At 36.4% G+C, this 24,372-nt stretch overlaps 1 protein-coding gene across 3 annotated transcripts in view; it reads right to left on the bottom strand.

The window, feature by feature from the left end:
• TRIM24 (tripartite motif containing 24) overlaps positions 1–24,372 on the bottom strand; it is a 113,853-nt gene that overhangs the window by 26,975 nt on the left and 62,506 nt on the right. For all 3 annotated transcript variants that reach the window (XM_012742702.3, XM_012742700.3, XM_012742701.3), the window contains exons 5-8: positions 22,947–23,063; positions 19,813–19,927; positions 15,345–15,491; positions 1,763–1,880 (exon numbers count right to left, since the gene is read on the bottom strand). In XM_012742702.3, the coding sequence (XP_012598156.2) occupies positions 1,763–1,880; positions 15,345–15,491; positions 19,813–19,927; positions 22,947–23,063 (497 nt within the window). The remainder of the gene's footprint in view (positions 1–1,762; positions 1,881–15,344; positions 15,492–19,812; positions 19,928–22,946; positions 23,064–24,372) is intronic.

Raw genomic sequence — 24,372 nt, 5'->3', positions numbered from 1 at the left:
GCTGTATATACTTCTCATCTGGTCTGCAGGGGTTTCCTTATCACTTTTGCTTCAAGGATTCTTTTTGTTTCCTTGTATGGGAGAGATTTGTGTAAGCCTATTTCTTCCATTCCTGGTGAGCACAGGCTCATTCTCCAGCCATTTTTTCCCCTTCCTACTCAGAATCTAGCCTTGGGGATCAGAGAGCCCCCCCATCTTCGATGATTCTGAAACAACATCAGTAAGGCCAAAAAATGTTATCAAAGGGAATATTGGTTGTTGATGAACGAACAACATATAGGGAATTCTTAAATTTCAGTTTGTATAGTTTCCTCATGAGAAATTAAGAAAGAAGGCAAAAAGACTGTTTCTACTTGGCAAATAGTATAATAAAAAGCTAAAGTAATAACTTTCTGCTGAACTGCTTGCAAGGATATTTTAGCTCCTAATGCTACCAAAATGATAGTCTCCCTTTGTGATAATTCAGTAAGCTCTAATACAGTCATGTGTTGCTTAAGGACAGGAATATGTTCTGAGAAATGCATCGTTGGGCGATTTGGACTTTATGCCAACATCATAAAGTATACTTACATAAACCTAGATGGTACAGCCTACTACACACCTAGGTTATATGGTATAGACTATTCCTAGGTATAGCTTAGGCTACAAATCTGTACAGCATGTGACTGTACTCAATTGTAACACAATGGTAAGTATTTATGTATCTAAACATTTCTAAACATAGAAAAGGTAGAGTAAAAATACAGTTCTATAACCTTAATAGGACTACTGTTGTATATGCAGACCTTCATTGATTGAGATGTTGTTACACAGTACAGGACTGTACTTAAGATTTGGGTACTTTTCTGTATGTATGTTATACTTCAATCAGTAAATTATATATATATATAATATTTCATATATATATAAAATTATCAGCCAGGCCGGGCGCTGTGGCTCACGCCTGTAATCCTAGCTCTTGGGAGGCCGAGGCGGGCGGATTGCTCAAGGTCAGGAGTTCAAAACCAGCCTGAGCAAGAGCGAGACCCCGTCTCTACTATAAATAGAAAGAAATTAATTGGCCAACTGATATATATATAAAAAAATTAGCCGGGCATGGTGGCGCATGCCTGTAGTCCCAGCTACTCGGGAGGCTGAGGCAGAAGGATCACTCAAGCCCAGGAGTTTGAGGTTGCTGTGAGCTAGGCTGACGCCACGGCACTCACTCTAGCCTGGACAACAAAGCGAGACTCTGTCTCAAAAAAAAAAAAAATTATCAGCCAAATGAAAAAAATTAAAAGTGTTCCCTAAGCAAAATAAAGTGATTGAAGCATTAGGTGCCTACCGAATAGGTTTAAAAATAAGCCAATAATAGCATAAGAAACAGTATGTTAAATGAAAACATTCTAAATATCAAAAATCCTGTATCAATGACAGTCAAGAGTTAACACATTCTGACAAATCTAGAGCTAGCAATACAAACTGGATTCTGTGAGGGTGGGGTGGAATGGGAGGACATGTATATATTCCTAAGCCTGCACACCCTGTAAGTCAATATATAGAATGTTTTCCTATCATCCATACACACACACACACGTTTATATTCATGCATGTGTCACCATATACATACATTAATGAAATACTAGCAAAAATGTCATGTCTTTAAATCAAGATGATGAAAACACTTTGGGAGTAGAAGAGAATACATTTTCATTAACATGTCATAATAACTGTGAGTTCCACAAACAAATGGCACTTTGAGAAAATGTAAATAATGGCCTACCTAAGTTGATAATATTTTGAGCCCAGAAACTAGGATCACAGTGAAACTGGATGGTGTTGTTGGTCACTGGAGAAGCATCACACCTTGCACGAAGGAGGTGCCGTAACCGGTATGTAATCTAGAAGGAAGAAGAGAGACAACAAAACATCGGGTAAATAATTTATTAAGTGCCCAGTAAATAACAAAAACAGTCTCTAATATGTACATCAATGAACAATCATATATAGATAACAAAAATGGACATACAACATAATTTTCTTTCTAAACCATGTTAAAAGTTTTGAGGTTTAACTCAGCTGTAGTGTTTAACATATAACTTAAAAGTATCTTGAAGTGATTGGCTTGGTGCGGTGGCTCACACCTGTAATCCTGGCACTCTGGGAGGCCGAGTCAGGCGGATCGTTTGAGCTCAGGAGTTCAAGACCAACCTGAGCAAAAGTGAGGCCTCTACTAAAAAAAAAAAAAAATAGAAAAAAATTAGCTGGACAACTAAAAAATACATATATATTAAAAAATATTAGCCGGGCATGGTGGCGCATGCCTGTAGTCCCAGCTACTCCGGAGACTGAGGCAGTAGTATCACTTGAACCCAGGAGTTTCAGGTTGCTGTGAGCTAGGCTGACACCACGGCACTCACTCTAACCCAGGCAACACAGTGAGACTCTGTCTCAAAAAAAAATTTTTTTTAACAATATTTTGTTCTTTAACTTACTTTTTTTTGAGACAAAGTCTCACTTTGTTGCCCAGGCTAGCTTGAGTGCCGTGGCATCAGCCTAGCTCACAGCAACCTCAAACTCCTGGGCTCAAGGGATCCTACTGCCTCAGCCCCCTGAATAGCTGGGACTACAGGCACGCGCCACCATGCCCAGCTAATTTTTTCTATATGTATTAGTTGGCCAATTAATTTCTTTCTATTTATACTAGAGACAGGGTCTCACTCTTGCTCAGGCTGGTTTCAAACTCCTGACCTCGAGCAATCCGCCCGCCTCAGCCTCCCAGAGTGCTAGAATTACAGGCGTGAGCCACTGTGCCTGGCCTGTAACTTACTCTTAAAGGAAATGGAACTGGGGCTGCTAGTGGGATGGCTCTCCTTGTTCATTAAGGTCTGTCCCTGCCACCTCCGTGAACACATCCAGCTTTGAATCTCATGTCATCACACCACATCATCCACTTCCCTTCACACTACAGCCACCAATGAACATCTACTCGTTCTCAATCAGGCCACAAAAATTTTAGTTCCTGCCTCACTGTCACCACCTCCAACATTAGTCCTCCAACACTTCTTGATGATTTCAATATCCAACTAGATCCTTCCTTCCCAGCTTACTTCCTCTAGTGCCCAGATCTCAATAATCCTTCAAACCCCACCAGGTCCTATGAGCCTTTGCTCTTAGAAATTTTCCATCCTTCTATCTCACTTTACCCTCACCCTTTATTCCTCCATTCCTCATGAGCCAGCTTAAATCCCTGGGTCAATCATCATAATCATTTCCTGGCATATACCCTTCACTCCTCTCTCACACATACCCAATTATGCATACTCCCTTCCGTGTCTTCAACCTATCTCCCAAACAAAACAACCCACCCTGGTTAAGTCCCAGTTCTGCCTGAATACAATTCGACTGATATCACTTCAAACACATGACCACTTACTCAGAGCCAGTAGTAGCTAAAAAAAAATAAATAAATAAAAAATAAAAAAAAAAATAAAAAAAAAAAAAACACATGACCACTTAACTCCAGGTCCCTTTAGGTTGACTGGCTAGCATATGACATTTATCTATTCACTTCTCTACTTTTCTAAATGACTATTTCATACCCCCTTCTCTATTTTCAAATCTCTGGCACCTCCTCCCCCATTCTCAATCTCAGCTGATGTACTTGCTTATCATTTCACTAAAAAATAGGAACAATCATGGGGACCTTCCACAAACCTCCACCACTTATCGGTATCTGTGTGCCCCTTGTTACAATGGATGAAATGTCTATGCTTCTAGCTAAAGCCAATCCTCCCACTTGTGCAGTAGAACCAATGCCCTCATCTGCTCAGCAATTTTCATCCCTCTTGTGTAACACCAACCCTTCTACTTTACTAGATCACACCCATAAACACATAAATATACTTTAATTTTTGCCAGCTAAAAACAAAACTCTTGGCTCCTTTCTCCTGCCATCAACTGCCTCATTTCTCTGCTTTCTTCTACAGCAAAACTCTTCAAAAGATTCATCTAGATTATCTCCGATTCCTCCCCTCCTATTCTTTCCTGAAACCATTACATTGAAGCTTTCAGGAGCTGACAGAGGTGTTCGGTCTGTCCTCATGTAAACACTTTCTTCATTTGACTTCCAGCACGCTATAATCTCTTGTTTGTCCCCTGGTGTCACTAGCTGCTACTTTTTGGAGCTGCTGAGAATAGATTTAGGTTTCACTGATGAACTGTTTCTGAGCTCCCTGAGGAGGGTATGGCTGCCCCTTCTTGTTGCCATCACACAATCCTAGTCATCATTGTTGGGTCTTTCTTTTTTCTCATATCTTGAACTCCTCCCTCAAGCAATCATCTGTCTCAGCCTCCCAAAGTGCTGGGATTATGGATGTGAGCCACTGCACCCGGCCCCTTCTTTCTCATATCTCTACATGCTGGAATGCCCCAGGGCTCTCTCCTTTGTCTCCCCTCTTCTTCTGTACCCATATACAGTCATGCACAGAACAGCAATGCTTTAGTCAATGAAGCACTGACTATGTGATGGCAGTCCCATAAGATCATAATGGAGCTGAAAATTCCCATCACTGGGTGATGTTGTAGCCATCGTAACATCACAGCACAAGGCATTACTCGATTGTTTTTGGTGGTTCTGGTATAGACAAACCTACTGTGTTGCCAGTCCTATAGTGACAGTAAATAAATATGTTATTGGTTTATATATTTACTATACTATACTTTCTGTACAATGTGTTTGTGTTTTCAAATTAAATTTACTGTAGCCTAAGTGTGCAGTGTTTATGTCTATAATAGTTGAACAGTAATGTCCTAGGCCTTCATATTTACTCACCACTCAGTTGCTAACTCACCCAGAGCAACTTCCAATCCTATAGGCTCCATTTATGTTAAGTGTTCTATACAGGTGTATCTTTTACACCATATTTTTAATATACCTATTGTATGTTTACATACTCAAATACCACCGTGTACCAACTGCCTACAGTATTCAGTACCGTAACCTGCTGTTTAAGTTTGGAGCCTACAAGCAATAGGCTATACTATATAGCCTAGGTGTGTAGTGGGATAGACCGTCTAGTTTTGTGAACGTACACTGCATCATGGTCACACAATGACAAATTGCATAACGATGCATTTCTCAGAACATACCCCGGTCTTTAAACAACAAATAACTACTTTTAGTGATTTCATCCAGTCTCGTGGTTTAAATAACTTTATTTTATATCTGCAGCCTTGACTATTATTTTGAACTTCCATTGCTTACTCAGTGGCTCCACTTGGTTGTCTAGAAGGCATCTCAAATTAGTATGTCTAAAAGGGAACTCCTGATCTCTCTCCTCAGATCTACTCTTCCTATAATCTTCTTCATCTCAATTATTGCTAATACTGTTTTTCCTATAGCTTAGGATAAAAGTCCTTGGGTCTTTTTTCTCACATACCACATTCAACCTGCCAGAAAATCCTATTGGCTCTATCTTTGAAATGTATGTATAATCTATCTTCACCTATTAGCTCTACCAACTCCACTAGCTACCACTCTAGGAAAGCCACTTTATTGCAGTAAGGCTCTAATGTGGCTCCCTTATTTCTCCCAGGCCTTCAACCACATACAGTCTTCTCTCAACACATCAGCCAAAGTGACTGTGTTAAAATATAAGTGATATTATGTCCCTCATTTCCACAAATGCCCCCCACACACAAATGGTTTCCCATCTCACTCAAACACTAAAGTTCTCATGACAAACTGCAAGATTTGTGCTGGTACCTTTCCATTCCTTCTCTGATCTTACCTCTTGACACTCTCTCAGGCCACTTTGCTGTCCACATCACAAAAGTGCCCCCGCCACAGTCCCAGCACTTGCTGTGTGCTCTGCCAGCAGTACTTGCCTCAGCTGTCTGTATGGCATGCTTCCTCAACGTGCTCAGAATCACCCTTTAGCTAGATTCCCCTTATCTAAAACTGCAAAGACATCCCAATGCTCCCAGACTACTCCCTTAATTTACTTTTCTCTAGAGCACTTAATAGCATGTAATGGTATGTATAGCTTATTTTGGTACTATCTACCCCTCTGCACTAAAATGAAGCTCACTGAGGACAAAGATTTTGTTTTTTGTTCCCTCAGCTCTTAGAATGTTGCTTGGAATATAATCAGGTATTCAGTAATTGTTAAATAAGTAAATTTGCTTCAATTTTTACATTGTCTCCAATAAAAACAAATTCTGAGTAAAACATATTAACTTATTTTGGGACTGCGAAGACTATGTGGCAAAGTGTTTAGCAAACAGCACTCAATACAATGTGCCTTTCCCCAAGTTTTCTTCTCTTTAATTTTTTGTGTCCTCTAATTCTCATCATAAAATCATGCTCATAATATATTAACCAAAAAAAGGATTATTCTAAGAGCTTTCTTTATAAATATCCTCATAAATATTTTATCATTTTCTAAAATTTAATCATTTATATTTAAAAACATTTTAAAATTATTTTAGTTGAAAAATTACATATATTTACTGTTTACACCATGTTTTGAAGTATGCACACTTTGTAGAATGGCTAAATTGAGCTAATTAACATATGCATTACCTCACATACTTCTTATTTGTGGTGAGTAAACTTAAAATCTACTCTCTTAGCAATTTTCAATACATTGTTATTAACTTTCATCCCTATGTTGTACAACAGACCTCATACACTTATTCCTCCTATCCAGCTAATTTTGGCTTGGGTGCAATGGCTCATGCCTATAATCCTAGCACTTTGGGAGGCCACGGTTTGAGTATCATTTAAACCCAGGAGTTTAAGACCAGCCTGGGCAACATAGCAAGACCTTGTCCCTACAAGAACAAAAAACAAACAAAAACCCAAAATTAGCCAGGTGTGGTGGTGTGCACCTGTAGTCCTAGCTACTCAGGAGATTAGACAGGAGAATTGCTTGGCCCCAGAGTTTGAAGTTTCAGAGAGCTATGATCATACCACTGCACTCCAGCCTGGGTGACAGAGAGACCTTGTCTCAAAAAAGACAAAAATTTTTATCCTTTTATCAACATATCCCCAAAGTCCAGTCCCCCCTGACCCCTGCCCACCCTGGTAACCACCATTCTATTCTCCATTTCTTTGAGTTTGATTTTTTTTTTTTTTAAGATTCTACATATAAGTAAGATCACATAGGATGTGCCTGGCTTATTTCACTTAACATAATGTCCTCTAGGTTCATTCATGTTGTGCAAATGATAGGATTTCCTTCTTTTTTAGGGCTAAATAGTATCCCTTTGTGTATATATATACACCATACTTTACCAGTTTATCTGTTGATGGACACTTAGGTTGTTTCCATTTCTTGGCTACAGTGAATAATACTATAATGAACCTATAAGTGCAGATATCTCTTGAAGATACTAATTTCATTCCCTCTGAATATATATCCAGAAGTGGAAACTCCTCTGTTTTATTTAATTGCTACACTAATTTACAACCTCACCCACACTGTGCAAAGGATTCCTTTTCTCCACATCCTCTTCAACACTTATCTTTTGTCTTTTTGACAATAGCCTCTTACACACTTACTTTTAAAAAGCAAGTGTAGAAAATTCATTAACATCAAAAAGAAACCCCACATTCTCCAAGTCTTACCCTATTACTACATTTGCTCCAGCACTCACCCAACTGCTCCTACACTATTATTATTAGTCTTTCCCCAAATGTTTGGAGAACAAGCTACAGGTCCTGTCTCCCCTAAATACTGCAATGTGAATATCCTAAAACAAAGATCTCCTAACATAAGCAGCAAATACCAAAGTCCAAATTCAGAAAGCAAGTGTGTCATAACACTACCATCCAATTCAAAGACCTCATTCAAGCACCACTTGTCCCAGCAGTCTCCCTTTTCTAGGATTCCATCAAAGAATACAAGCTGCAGTTAGTTGTCATGTCTCTTAGTTGCTCAGTCTTTCCCTGTTGTTCATGTGTTTGATGGGTTTTAGAGATCTGAGACCTTCAATCCTGTGTGGTATTTCCTCCTGATCAGATGTAAGTACAACATTCTTGTCAGGAATACAACACAAATGATGATGTGTCCTGAAGCACAGGATGTCAACTTGTCCTGCCACTGATACTACCTTTAACACTTAGCATAATAATTTTGCTAATCAATTTTCTCCACCTTAAAGTTGAAGAGATATTCTAATACCCTGTTCCCCCATCAATCCTCTACCTACCCCATGAGCATGCACTGATTAATCCTCCTGAATTACCTCTGTGATAGTGACCAAATGTGTTTCCTTATGCTCATTACTTTTCTACATTTATTGCTTTATATTTTGCCAACAAGTTCTCCCCCCCATAGATTTATGGTTTGACATATTATGGACTCAAGTAGTCTTAATTTAATTCAATGCGTTATAATTCATTATTTATTTAGATCCTCAGATTTGTTGTTGATTTGTCCAATGGGAGCCTTTTAGGCTGGATCATGGTCTCTTTGACATGCCCTCATCATTCTCTGACCATTTCAGCAGTTGCTGGTATAATAAGATATCCTGGGCACACCTTGTACTTTCCCTCTCTTTTCTTGGTATCTTTAAACCAAGATCTGGAAGAACACTGGGCTCACTATTGGGATGTAGGATATAAACATATACACATATACTGGTGGAGGGTGTGTGTGTCTGTGTGTGTGTGTGTATATAAAGCTATTTCTAGGTCTATCTGCATACATGTATAAAACTCAAGTCAAACTATAGCTCCAATTCCAACCCAATACACATCTTTCCCACCTTACTTTTTTCTAAATATCTTCTATGGAAACTTGGCTGCCATTACCCTTAACATAGTTATTTACTTACTCAATCCATTTACTTATTTGCTCACTATAACCAAAACCCAAATAACACTGACTCTCTCCTCTTATCTCCTGTATTCCCCCCTCACCACTTCAAGTTTTTGGCTGCCAGTCTCATGCCTTTCTGTGGCCCCCCCCAACCCTCTCCATTACTGTGTCCACAGTCACCATGCTGATGCCTCCATACCAGCAGGAAGTAGGAAGAGAAGGTGCTTAATAGTCTTTATGTTTAATACATATATATTTTTCCCCCTACTTCAGACACACTATACTGACTTAGAGAATATCTTATGATTATTGGTGTGGAAACTGAGTAACAAGCTTTCTTGCCTCCATAAAAGGGATCAAATCAGAAATGTGAGCACTTCCTTAAAAAGAAATCAGTTTTAATTAAAGAGAATTATGAGACAAATCACTTGCATGTAAATACTTTTTTTCCACTTGCTTGAGGTATTATGCTGCAAAAAAGGTAACAAGTATCAATTTGCAAATTAAGTTGTAGCAAGGTCTAAAAGTTGTATCAAACTTGGCCACTCTGCTCCTTATCTTAAGTAACAAATCTTTCCTGCTGAATTTTACTGTCATTCAATGTAAAGATTTAAGAGCTTTCTCCCTGTCAACTTATTTTATTACCCATTTGAAATGGTACTCATTACACCATTATACTTGCCAAAACTCATGATGCATGTTTTAAATAATTCTGAGAAGTCATAAAGGCTGGCTAGAACAGAAGATAAATAATGGTTCATTAAATGTGCTTGTTAATCCCTTCAGATATACCTGAACTTAAAATGAACTCAGTTTCACACTGAAAATTAACTACTGTTTAAAAAAGCTAAGAAAAATATTTTTAATATGAAAGGTGTCCAAACAGCTTTTGAGATGGCAATATTATATACTGTCTCCTTTCTACTGACATTAAAATAAACTTTAAAAAGATTTACTATTTCTGAAATTCCAATCCTATAAAATAACATGGAGTTTTATCTATATGTCACGTATATAGCTTCTCACAGTAGATGTTATAGTTACCTCCTTTTCCACTAATCTGTTACTGAGTTCCTTTGTGTCAAGCATTGGGCAACACAAAGTTCTACCCTTAAATAATATAAATCTAATGACATTCATAGAAAAAATATGCAAATATAATAGATAAAAATCAGTAAAAGTATGATGGACATATGCACAAGGGCTATTATATAAGCACAGAGAAAAGGAGCCCAGCTCATCTTGGAAGATTGCCAGGAGAAAAGGGAGAACCACCTAAAGTGAATCTGGTAGTCTCTACAAAGATGAGAAATTATTCAGGGGAAAAAAGGCACTCTAAGAAAGGGTACCAGTACTCAGGCAAGAGACCATATGTTCTGAGCCCTGAGGGCTAGAGGAAATTGGCAATTAAACTAGAAAGAATGAACATTCAGGAAACAAAAAGAAGGTTCTTGAGATTAATTAGATGGTAGGATAAGGGAAAGGGAATAGAAGAGACTGAAGATTCCTTTTAATATCTATACCTTAACATTTTCCTAATTATAGGTATGTAGAACAATCTACTACTATTAAAAAGAATGAATGCTTTATTTTCCAAAAAATAAACACCAGAAGTTCAAGCAACAAAAGGCAAAAATAAAATAGGGGAACTACATCAAACTAAAATGCTTATGCACAGAAAAAAAAAAAAAACAAAAAACCTGAATCAACAAAATGAAAAGGCAGCCTATGGATTGGGAGAAAGTATCTGCAAACCATATTTATAAATAGGGTTAATATCTAAAATATACAGGTTGATTGTGCCTTATCAGAAATGCTTAGGCTCAGAAGTATTTGAAATTTCTTATTTTTCTGGATTTTGGAATATGTCCATATACATATTTAGATATCTTGGGGATAGAATCCAAATATAAATAGGAACTCATTTATATTTCATATATACTTAATACAGCATAAAAGTATATTCCAAAAAGAAATAAAATCACCTAGTAAAGGTATCTGCACTCTCATGTCACTGCAACATTATTCACAACAGTCAAGACAGGAAAACAACTTCAGTGTCCAACAACACATGAATAAACAAACTGTGGAGGGTGTATGTGTTTGTGTATTCAGCCTTAAAAAAGAAGGAAATCCTGACATTTGTGACAACATAGATGAAACTTGAGGTTGCTATGCTAAGAGAAATAACAGACACAAAGAAAAATATTGTATGACCTCAGTTATACATGAAATCTTAAAAAAAAAAAAAATCGAATATATGGAAACAAAGAATGGTGGTTACCGGGGGCTGGGATGAGGAAGAAATGTGGAGAAGTAGGTCAAAGGCTACAAATTTGCAGTTAGATATGATAAGCCTAGAAATCTAATGTGCAATGAGAACTATAGGTAATAATATTGTAATGTACATTAAAAATTTGTAAAGAGAATAGACTTTAGTGGCTCTTACCACACACACAGGTAAGGTGATGGATATTAATTTACTTGACTGTAATAATCATTTCACTACGTATATGCATATCAAAACATCATGCTGTATACATTACATATATGCAACAAAAAATCATTTTTAAAAAAGACTAGCAAGCTTCCAGGCCCACAAGGCATTTTTTAAAAAATTATATTAAGCATATAAAATTCACCATTTAAAGGATAACCTGAATAAACATGGCTATATTTATAAAGCAGAACAGGGTTATTACAATATACTGATTTTCAAATTTTCTGAAGTTGGAAAATCCTTCTAAATGTTTTAAAATAATCACAAACCTCGGCTCAGCATGCATTGCAAATTATTTTATTATCTACACCTGCTACTAGCTATGTATCAAGACTCAAGTTCCAAACAATTTTAAATTTTAGGAAAAAAAAAGATGCAATAATCCAGGAATGGTTCTATATGATTCAGTGTGCCTATTTTCTCCTATGCTGTCTTCATCCATAAAATTGCAAGGTGAAACAGCAAATGCTGGTGGAGAAGTGGCAGCATGTTGTTTGGAAGACTTAGATCATTGATGAAAGTGTCACATTAAAAACGGATTTTCAGTGTAGACAAAACATGAAAGATGTTTCTACTGGAAGGAAGATTCTATGTAGGAATTTCATAGATAACTAGAGAGAAGTCAATGCAAAAGACAAGCTGATGCTCCTGTTAGGGGCGAATGCAGCTGGTGACTTGAAGTTGAAGCCAATATTCACTGACCATCCTGAAAATCCTGGGACCCTTAAGAACTCTGTTACATTTACTCTGCCTGTGCCCCTATAATGGAAAAACAAAGCTAGGATAACAGCACTTCTGCTTATAGCAATGGTTAATGAATATTTTAAGCCCAGTGTTGAGACCTACTGCTCAGAGAAAGATTCCCTTCAATATATTACTTCTCACTGACAATGCACCTGGGCACCCAAGAGCTCTGATGGATATGTACAAGGAGACTAATGTGGTTTTCAGGCCTGCTAACACAACATCCATTCTTCAGTCTATGGATCAAGGAGTCGCTCTGACTTTCAAGTCTTATGATTTAAGAAACACATTTCATAAGCCCAGAGCAGCTCTAGATAGTGATTCCTCTGATAGATCTGAGCAAAGCAAATTGAAAACCTCCTAGAAAAGATCTGCCATTCTAGATGCCATAAGAACATTAGTGATTCATTGGAGGTCAAAATATCAATGTTAACAGGAGTTAGGAAGAGGCCAATTCCAATCCTCATGCAGACTTTGAGGGGTTCAAGACTTCAGTCGAGTAAGGAACTGCAGATGTGGCAGAAATAGCAAGAAAACTAGAAGTGGAGCCTAAAGTTATTAATGAATTGCTACAATTTCATGATCAAACTTGAACAGATAAGGAGTTGCTTCTTATAGATGAGCAAAGAAAGTGATTTCTTGAGAGGGAATCTACTCCTGGTGAAGATGCTGTGAACACTGTTGAGATGACAACAAAGGATTTAGAATATTACACAAACTTAAGTTGAGAAAGTGGTGGCAGGGTTTGAAAGGACTGACTCCAATTTTGAAAGTTCTACTTTGAGTCAAATGCTATCGAATACCATCACGTGCTACAGAGAAATCTTTCATGAAAGGAAAAGTCCATCTATGGCAAACTTCATTGTCTTATTTTAAAGAAATCAGCACAGCCATCCCAACCTTTAGCAATTACCACCCTGATCAGTCAGCAGCCATCAACATCAAGACAAGACCCTCTACACCAAAAGATTATGACTCTTTTTTTTGTGTGTGAGACAGAGTCTCCGTCTTTTGCCTGGGCTAGAGTGCTGTATCAGCCCAGCTCACAGCAATCTCAAACTCCTGGGCTCAAGCAATAATCCTCTTGCCTCAGCCTGCCAGGTAGCTGGGACTACAAGCACGCGCCACCATGCCCAGGTAATTTTTTTCAATTTTTAGTTGTTTGGTTAATTTCTTTCTATTTTTAGTAGGGGGGGCCCTCACTCTTGCACTCAGGCTGGTCTCGAACTCCTGGGCTCAAGCAATCCTCCCACCTCGGCCTCCCGGAGTGCTAGGATTACAGGCATGAGCCACTGTGCCAAGCCGGATTATGACTCTTGAAGAGTTAAGTGACCATCAGCATTTTTAGTAATACAGTATTTTTTAATTAAGGTGTATACATTATTTTTTAGACATAATGATAATGCACAATTAGACTATAGTATAGTGTAAACAGAACTTTTATATGCACTAGGAAACTAATAAATTTGTGTAGTTCACTTCATTGTGATATTTGCTTTATTACAGTGGTCTGGAACCAAATCTGCAACAACTCCAAGGTATGCCTGTATTTCAGAGGATAAATCTCCATTGAATCTTTAATATAACTAATGTAAAGCAGGAATTTTAATGTGGCAAATGTCTTCTAGATCCTTGCTACTCATGTTTCACAAATCAGCAGCATCAGCATCACCTGGGAGCTGGTTAGAACTACACAATCTGCCAGGCCTGGTGGTACAAGCACCAGTATCCCAGCTACCTGAGTTGGCTGAGGTGGGAGAATTGCTTGAGCCCAGGAGTTTGATTCCAGCCTGGGCAACAGAGTAAGATGCCATCTCTAAAGAAATAAAAATTAAACCAAAATAGAAATACACATGCATTAGTCAAGCTGTAAAAAATAAAATAAAATCAACAAATAAACAAACAAAAAAACCCCCAAACAAACAAAAAAAGAAATATAGTCTGACCTCACCCTAGGCTCACTGGTGAGAATCCTCAAGTGATCTGAATGCAGTAGCCATACGTTCAGTAGTAAAGTTCTAGATCAACGTCAAAACAGTTCACCAAATCACAGTCACCTTTCTGTAGCAAATGGGATTGAACCACCCAGCACCACGTAACATAATGCAGCGGCAAGAAGAGGAACACAGATGCTGGGTAATGTGTGAAGTCACAGTATGAAACCTACCTCTTAACTGTGTGATGTTGGGCATGTTACTTAACCCTGTGCCTTAGTTTCATCATCTGTACAGTGGGGATGGACAGGTGTTATCTATAAATATCTAATAAGAATGACGTAAAAGTTTAAATGTTGGAAAAATTCTTAAAATTAGTACTTGGCACATTATAGATGATCAGAGAATGTTTACTATTATCATTATTGTTGGTACTGAGACCTTTGACACGGGACAGTTCCATATTATTTCAGAGATTCACTTGAAACAAAGATATTGAAAACTTGGAAAAGAACAAAATAGGAACAACAATGCCAGATGAAAACTGATGTTATACCTGAATTATTCCAGGTAAAAATAGTTTTCTGTTTATTTATTTATTTTAGAGACAGGGTCTTGCTCTGTCCCCCAGGCTGGAGTGCAGTGGTACAATCATGGCACACTGTAACCTCACACTCCTGGGCTCAAGTGATCCTCCTGCCTCAGCCTCCCAAAGAGAACTACAAGTGCATGCCACCACACACATTTTTTTTCAGAGTCTCCCTCTGTTGCCTGGGCTAGAGAGTGCCATGATATCAGCCTAGCTCACAGCAACCTCAAACTCCTGGGCTCAAGTGACCCTCCTGAGTACCTGGGACTACAGGCGTGCGCCAACACACCTGGCTAATTTTTTCTACTTTTAGTTGCCCAGCTAATTTCTTTCCTTTTTCAGTAGAGATGGGGTCTCACTCTTGCTCAGACTGGTCTTGAACTCCTGACCTCAAGCAATCCTCCCAAGCCTTGGCCTCCCAAAGTGCTAGGATTACAGGTGTGAGGCACAAAACCTGGCCACATACACAATTAATTTTTTAATATTTTTGTAGAGACAAGGTCTTGCCATGTTGCCCAGGCTGGTCTCAAACTCCTGAGCTCAAGGGATCTTCCTGCCTCAGCCTTCCAAAGTACCAGGATTATGGGAATGCACCAACCACCACACTCTGTCTAAAAATATTTTTTAAGCCCAAAATATTCTGACCAATAAAAAACAGAAATATATAAAAAAGTACTTATGCACCAACAGACTGAATTTTAAGCATTCCAATGACCCCATTATTTCACTCTGCATTTTTACAGTATGCTAAATACCATACTTTATCTTACCAGTCGCTTGCTATAAAGCAATGCTGTACTGCTGCCACTAGAAACTGCCCATTTAGAAAAATGCATGACATGTTCCAACTGTTTGGAAAGTCCAGCCACTTCCTGTTGTTGTTGCATAAGTTTCATGCGATGGTCTTTTGCAAGGCTCTGGAAAGAAAATTTCTAAATTAGTATCTGCAGGATAACATATATTTTAATGGTCACTTTTAGAGAACCAAATTAGAATAAGCACAATGTCTAAGTACTTAGTTGACAGAAACTGAAAATACTCCTGAGTGTTTTCCCCTAGTACAAAGGAGCACTCTCCCTACAGGAAAAAAACTACATCCCAAATGTGCCCCCGGCCACTGGATATGCTTTTATATATTCAGGGATTGGGGTCTCTGTTCATGCATCTTGTAATACAAAAGAGAATGGATTAGCTATATTAGATTAATATAGTCAATGTCTGTTAAATTCAACACTCACAAAGAAATAAGATGTACCATCAAGCAATCTAGTAAAATTATCAGATCACATAATTTACTCGATCATATGATTTTACCTTCTAGGAATTCTAGTTGCAATTGCAACTAGTTTGTGCCCAGAGTGGTGCCATATTCTAGATAACACTTATCCTCTGTATTTGCTAATTTTTAAAAAAGGCATCATATCATTTCTGTACATTGAGAACTATTGTGGAAGCCAATAGATGCAGTGAATAACTGTGCCAATGCACTCTAAGAAAAGCTACATAAAAGAATAATAGCACCAAAATTGGTTTGGTTTATTTTAAACCTATCCCAAAACCTCTTCCTAGACCTGGTAAAAGAGAGGGGAAGAGAACAGGACTTTTTACGGACTCAGACAAATTAGAAAATTGCCACATCCCAATGGGAACTCATGTTCTCAATTAAAAGTGAACCTAGATCCTGGTCTAGTCAGCTTTAGATTTGGAAAATACACAAGATAAATTAAGGGGGGAGATGTGGTGAGTTTGTCTACTTAAGGAACTGTTAACAGTCAATGGCTTTGCCATATCTAAGTTCACAGAGAAGAAAATTTGCCTATTAGGCTATTTCTTACCCCTGTAAAAACAAAGTGTTGCTTTGGAAACATTCTAGTAGATAGAAATTTTGTTGATTTTGGAAGAGGTTGCAAATTGAGAATTAAAAGCCCCAGTTTCTTGGTCTTCTATGGTAAAAGCTATTTACACACTTTTCTTGTGAGACTTAGCAGATAAAACTGGTTACATTTGCCTTAAAAAGGGACTCAACCAGAAGAATGGGTACATGGATTAGATGCATATCTAAAAGGTACTATGAAAATTCTAAGTCAAAGTTGATCAAAAATAATAACCAGGTTCATTCCTAGAGATTCATCTTTTTCTTCTCTTCATCTGTTTTTAAAGCTCTTCAAATGATTCTGATGTATAGTCAAGTTTGAAAACATAGCCACAACAACGTATGTACTACTAACCTCTGGGAAAGCAAATCAAAGTGACATTTGATTTTTAAGTAGAGCTTAGAAACCTTTAAAATTCTGCTTAAATGTTTCTATCAAAATAAAGTTTAGGCTGGGCGCGGTGGCTCACGCCTGTAATCCTAGCTCTCTGGGAGGCCGAGCCGGGCGGATCGTTTGAGTTCAGGAGTTCGAAACCAACCTGAGCAAGAGCGAGACCCCGTCTCTACTATAAATAGAAAAATTAATTGGCCAACTAATATATATAGAAAAAAATTAGCCGGGCATGGTGGCGAATGCCTGTAGTCCCAGCTACTTGGGAGGCTGAGGCAGGAGGATTGCTTGAGCCCAGGAGTTTGAGGTTGCTGTGAGCTAGGCTGATGCCATGGCACTCACTCTAGCCTGGGCAACAAAGCGAGACTCTGTCTCAAAAAAAAAAAATAAAAAAAAATAAAGTTTAAAAAAAATCACAGAACCCTGAAAAAACAGTTACTATAAATGGGGTCTGCATCCTCTTGCCCAGAATAAATAACCATATTTCTAATAGAACAGAGAATTATTTTAGTCATTGTTTCCTATGTGGCTGATAAACAATGGGAATAACTATATTCTGCCATAAAGGATAGAACTTTTTGACAGAGACCTTATAGTTTTGTCAACTATGAAATAAAGAGGATGAACTAAATTATTTCTAGAGTCTCACTTTTCCTCAAATCTTCAAACATTAGAATGTTAAAATTCTTGTTCTAAATTGCTTCTGTGCTATGAATTCTTTCAGTATCAAAATACTAAAAGAATACCTAAAAATCATACAATTAATATTATACATTAATATACCACATAGATATTGTAACCTCATCTTAATTGAAGTCAAACACTGAGTTTTGATATCGACCTTCAAGAGTTTTAAAAAGCTGGTGAAGGCTGGACATGGTGGCTCACGCCTGTAATCCTAGCACTCTGGGAGGCCAAGGCTCAGGAGGATCGCTTGAGGTCAGGAGTTTGAGACCAGCCTGAGCAAGAGTGAGACCCCGTCTCTACTAAAAATTAAAAAATTAGCCAGCCATCTAAAAATAGAAACAAAATTTGCCAGGTGTGGTGGTGAGCATCTGTAGTCCCAGGTACTCAGGAAGCTGGGGCAAAAGGATCACTTGGCCCAGGAGTTTGAGGTTGCTGTGAGCTAGGCCCATGCCACGGTACTGTAGCCCAGGCAACAGAGTGAGACGCTGTCTCAAAAAAAAAAAAAGCCGGTGAAGATAGTAATATTTTTCTTACTCACAGTGAGCCGCAACTATCCTAAGTGCCTTGAGTATATAACTATAAAATGTTGAAGGCAGGAAGCATATTCTTTTGCCTGTTTCTCACAAGGTTAAATGTATAAATTTGGGAACTAAATATAACTGATAGTGTATCTTTCTAGAAAATTTTGCTCAACTACACCCCTCTGGTGATACAAAGTTTTCACTTCAGTGAATATTAAAAATGACTCATCTCTTCAACATTCAGATCTCCTCCTACAAGCAGGGCACTATGATTTGTGCTATGAAGCAAACAATGAACAGTAAGACATTCCTATTGTACTATTAGGTCATTAAATATGAAATGTCACATTTCGAATCAAGAGTGTAGTCTATATGTCTTAAACAGGAAGCAGTACAGTTAATCAAAGTGTGCACCTAAACTATCAACAGTTTTGCCACCTTAACTGTAGCTTGTTTATGCCAGCAACAAAGAAACCCAGAGAGCGGGTAGTGATGAAATCATGAAAGGCATTTTCCACAGCTTGTTGAGAATGGAATATTTTTCTTTGCAAGAAGTGGTCCAAAGCCTGGAAGAAGTGGTAGTCTGTTGGTATAAAGTCTGGTGAATACAGTGGACAACAGAGAGTTTCCAAGTCCAGCCCCTGCAGTTTGAGCAGTGTTGTTTGTGTGACATGTGGTTGAGCACTGTCTTGTAAGAGAATTGACCTACCTTTATTGACCAATCTTGGATGCTTAAGCGTAAGCATCTTCATCACTTCATCCAATTGGTTTCAGTACACATCCACTGTAATCGACTAACCAGGTTTCATGAAGCTGTATTGGATAATCCAAGCGTTGGACCACCAAACAGACACCATTCGCTTTTTATGAATATTCAGTTTTTGATTGCGTTTCAGCACCCCATTTTATCAAACCATTGTGCTGAACACCTGTGATTCTCAAAAAGAATCCACTTTTCATCACACGTTAACAAAACGGTATAGAAATGGTTTGCCTTTACATCGTGATAGCAAAGAAAGGCAAGCTTCCAGATGATTTCTCTTCTGATGCTCATTTAATTCATATTGAACCCATTTACCCAGCTTCTTTACCTTGACAATTGGTTTCAAATGGTCCAATATTATTAGAATGGTAATGTCCAACCTTGCTAATTCATGCATAGGTTGAGACAGGTTTGTTTCCACTATAGCTTTCAGCTCATCTTTATCCACCTTTGTCTTAGGTCACCTACATGGCTCATTTGAGATTAAAATCACCAGAATGGACCTTCTCAAACCATCAACATATTGTGCGTTCATTAACCACATTCTTCCCAAACACTTTGCTGATATTTTTTGAGCTGTCTGAGCTGCGCTTGGTTCCACGATGGAACTTGTATTAAAAAAATAACATGAATTTTTGACTTATCCATGGTTTCACAAAAATTTCTCTTAAAAAATCTGAATGATTATAAGCCAAAATGTGTGTTTAAAAGACTGAGGATGTATCTTCACGATCAAAATAAAATAAGCATCAAAGTGAAATGTCAGAGATAGTAACTATCAAATGTAGTACTTAAAGAAATCGGACATTGCATACTTAACAGCCTAATATGAAGCCATAAAATGTTGACTACAATGCAGAACCTGGCAAAGGAAAACTTGCAAATGGAAAAAATCCTTATCAAATCATAAATGGAAACAATTATATAAAAAGTGATATGATTTCAAATTCATAAGTACTATGTGGAATCGATACAACATACTGTCCCATGGGCGATAACTTACCTCTAGCTGATGCAGTAGAGCTTTCCCTTTTTTATTTATTTCTACCATCAATGTAAATATAGCAACTTTAATATCCTGTTCCACCTGCTTTTGATTTTGATTTACTTCAATTATTCTGAAAATTAAGTGAAAGAAAAAAAAAATTTAAAATTTAATGCAGTTTTTAAAACAATATTTAAAATTGATGCTTTACTGTCTACATTAGACCAAAATATTTTCAGCACTTGGAGCACTATTTCTAAGAGTCCCTCAGTTTAAACTGTCTTCAAGATGAGATAGCATCCTCTGAAATATAATTATTTGAAAAATATAGTTGCTCAACTCAATCTTAAAATCAAAACATACAAAATTGGAAGAGAATGAGCATATTTTAAGAAAATATGGGTTGGAAAGTTTATGAAGACATCCAGTACCCTATCTAAAAGGAGAGAAAGGGTAGACTAAAAAAAGGATTTATAAATAAGAAAAAATACTACTAATATGATTCTGAACAAGTTCTGTCGTATTCATTGCAACTAAAAACTGGAAAAGTATAAATGTGATACTCTTATCTTAGTTATCTGAACTATTACAGTATTCATCATATCTGCATAGAAGCAGAAAGACAAGAGTAGTTCACTACGTTTTATAACATATTTACCTCCAAATTGACAGCCAAATAACTACTTTATGTTTTATCAACCATATATTTTTGTCCTTTGATTAGAGCAAATAGGAATGCTATTTTCAGAGATAAAATAGAAAACATAGCACAACAAAATATCTCACAGAGGTTTAAAAGAATAGAACATTGACTAAACTTTATGAGAGAAATAAAAAGCTTCATTTCTTCAGCATTGCTTCTCCCACAAGTTACCCTCAAAATCCAAAAAGGCAAAACTTTATTCTCTTTGGAAATATTTTAAGATAATGGTTTGACATCAATATTGCTTCAGGATCTAGGAAACCAGATAGGCCTGGGAACCAACCAATCTCAAAAAACTCATTTAAATCTTTTTGACAGTAAAAAATGATGAATAAGGGGAAGACAGCGTGATATTTGCAAATGCATAAAAATAAATTAATAGCAAAGTTAGTCCAGTAAATTTAATCCTTTTATAATCCAGGTAGGCTATAAAGACTTATAAGCAATTAGCACCTAAAAGAGATTCTTTAATTTTCACAATTCAAAAAATAAAAATCCTTCCACACAATGTTATTATTTTGTTTTGAAAAAAAAAAAAACAGAACAAATCACAAATCTGGAGAGCTCACAGTATCTTATTTTAAGCCCTACTGTAAAAAGCTATAGTGATCATGATCATGAAAGTAGGTTATTGACAGAAAGAAACAAAAAGGTTATTGTTTCTTTTCGGACCAGATAATCCTACACATACATGGTCAATTGATTTTTATAAAGGTGCCAATGCAATTTAACAGTTTTTTCAAGAAATGGAAATCCATATGTAAAAAACGTGAGCTTTAACCTATATGTCATGCCATATACTCAATGAAAGAGTAAGAAAAATGTCCAAAGGGTAAATTTCGTTAAGGGTGGATCTTTTACTTAAAATTAATTATTTTACAATTGCTACCTTTTGCCACTAGATGGTAGAAATGCCTATAATTATCTCCCTTCATTCAATAAATATTCAATACAAATTTTCAATTACTCAAGAGTCAATTTTAAACCCAACAATTATTCCATTTGGCAAAATATACTATTCTGACTGGAATATGGTAACTAGTATTGAGTAAACTATAGTTATTCTGTGAAAGTGAAAGGTAAAAAGAATGAGAGCGAATAAGGAAAATAAGAAAAAGACACACAATCCAATGTATAATAATGAATACATAGAATAATAATGTTGGGGCATCAAGAATAGATTAAATAATGTTTTTTATTTTTTTGAGACAGAGTCTTACTTTGTTGTCCAGGCTAGAGTACCGTAGCGTCAACCTAGCTCACAACAACCTCAAACCTTTCTGCCTGAGCCTTCCGAGTAGCTGAGACTATAGGCACACACCACCATGTCCAGCTAATTTTTTCTATATATTTTTTTTAGTTGTCCAGCTAATTTCTTTATATTTTTAGTAGCGACAGGGTCTCACTCTTGCTTACGCTGGTCTCAAACTCCTGAGCGCAAACAATCCGCCCGCCTCGGCCTCCCAGAGTGCTAGGATTTCAGATGTGAGCTACCACACCCGCCCAAGAATAGATTAAATTATGTTTAAAAGTCTCTTTTAAGGAAATCAGGTGATACAGAGAATTACCTGGAAAAAAAAATTCCCTAATGTTCTACCCTAGCTATGTTCGAAAGTGATAATAGATCATGATGATTGGTCTTAAGCAAAATGAACCTCAAAGGCTGATACAATTTTTCCAATGAAGAATATTTATATCCCCTGCCAGGCCTTTTTTTCTTCAGGCTCTTTCCAATAAACATTTCTTGACCGATTGAGGCAGTGACACATTACTTTTGTGTGTAAAACAACACAAAAAGTACACATGGAATTTCATAGGTGTGTAAATTAAATGTCAGTATGTGTTCCAAATGGAATTTTAAAAGGGGGACAACCCCACTCCTACATGAAGTTAGTCATTTGTTCCCCAAGCACTGAATTTTAAGACATGAGCCTCTGGACAATTAATAATTTCCTTCTGTGGATAATAATCAGACAATGAATAAAAAAGGTACGTGAAACAGTTTAATGATCTTTGCCTCCTAATGTCTTAAAATTTCCCCCTTTTTGCAGTTTAAAAATCATAGTTCCAGGACAGCATCTCAAATTTTAGCAAACTCTAACAGAGCAATTAAATGTATAATCAAATATTAAAATATTTTGTAATACAGGCAAAAATGATTTTTTCAAAATCTTGGCATTTCTTTAAAACTAGAAAACATGAGATAATAAGTTATCAATACTTACCAGACAGATGAGCTATTACTAACTTTAGTTTACTACCATTTAGTTTTGAAATATGGCTAAAAAGAATGCTTTCCAACAAGGTTTCTGTTAGTCTTGTCAACCATGTGTCATTACAGTTATCTGACAACTTACTACTTCACTGTGAGTTGATAGGAAATGTTCTGATCTAAAAGTGAATATACTTCACACATTACATAAAAATGGATTATAATACCAAAACTTACCTGTTTTGGATCTGATTTCCTGTGAATTTTATGTATTTTGTTTTTTCCATCAGTTTGGTGATTAGTGTATCTATGATCACTTTCTGATTCTGAAAAGCTTCTTCTATAAATTGGTATCTGAAGAAATAAGCAAATTATTTCATATTAATATCTTTCCGAAATGAGGAAAAGTCAAAAAGAAATGACTAATAAAAAATAAGATTATAAGGAATTTAAGTAATAATCTTTTAAAAATACCAAATATATCCATATAAGGCCAGCTTTCCCCTTCTCTAAAATTGTCCCACAAGAAATGAGTAGTCTTTACAGATATTATTTATGGATACTCTAAAATATTTTGAAAGTTTGGGAAAGACATATACCCAACATTCATAGTTTTAGAGGCCTATAGAGTTTATTTAAGTGGCAGACCTGGAAAATGCAGTTAAGAATATTTAAGCAGATTAACTGTTTTGCAATTTCATAATTATGAAAGTTTGGTATAAATATACTTTTAAAAAATCACTTTTAAATAACAGGTAGTTATGTTGTAGAAGTCACAAAGATGTGCCTTCAGAATAAATAGGGACAGAGAGGCAAAACTCTTGATGATGTGCCTTGCAATAAAATTTCAAGCAAAAGTATCATAAGATATAGCACTTCAAAATTTTATATAACTTGGAAGTGAAGAGGATATAATCTGGCAAACTATGTAAGATGACTGAAAAGAAATCTCTAGAGAAATTGGCAATGATGTAGAAAATACATATTGAGTTTTAAGTTTTTCTATAAAAAGTACAATAAAATATTTCTAAATTAACCTACTTTACAGAATGTGATTTCAAATATGTAGGTGTAATTAAATCAATAAGTATTATAAATATGGCTGCCAGAGCTAGAAAAAGGAGAAAATATAATAATTCTATTGGATCTCCTTTGCACATTATCATACCATGTTTGAATAATATTTAAATTCTTTCTTAGGCAACTCAAGTTTTTTTAAACATAATGAAATATTTTTTTTACCACACTTAGTATGATATAATGTTAAATGAAATGGTCAAAATAGTCATCCTTATGTTGTTCTTAATCTCAGTGTAAAAACTTGTATTCTAATATTGTTTTTTAGTTCTTTTCATAGATAATCTTTACCAGGTTTAGGAAATTCCCATTTATTCCTAGTTTGCTAAGATGCTATGTCATGAATATATATTTAATTTTTATTTAAGGTTTTTTCTGCCTGTTAAGATGGTCATAATTTTATTTCCCTCTTTTAATATGATGACATAAATGATTTTAACATGAATGATTTTGAAATGTTAAATGAACTTTACATCCCTAAAATAAAGTCAACTTGGTTGTGATTAATAGTCAAAATATGATACTAATACTGGATTTAATTTTCTATTTCTTGAAATTTTTATAGACATTTCACGGTTGAGACTGG

The sequence above is a fragment of the Microcebus murinus genome, chromosome 9 (genome assembly GCF_040939455.1).
Source record: "Microcebus murinus isolate Inina chromosome 9, M.murinus_Inina_mat1.0, whole genome shotgun sequence".
In the NCBI taxonomy this organism is placed as follows: Eukaryota; Metazoa; Chordata; class Mammalia; order Primates; family Cheirogaleidae; genus Microcebus; species Microcebus murinus.
This window is presented reverse-complemented; position numbering and strand designations above follow the sequence as displayed.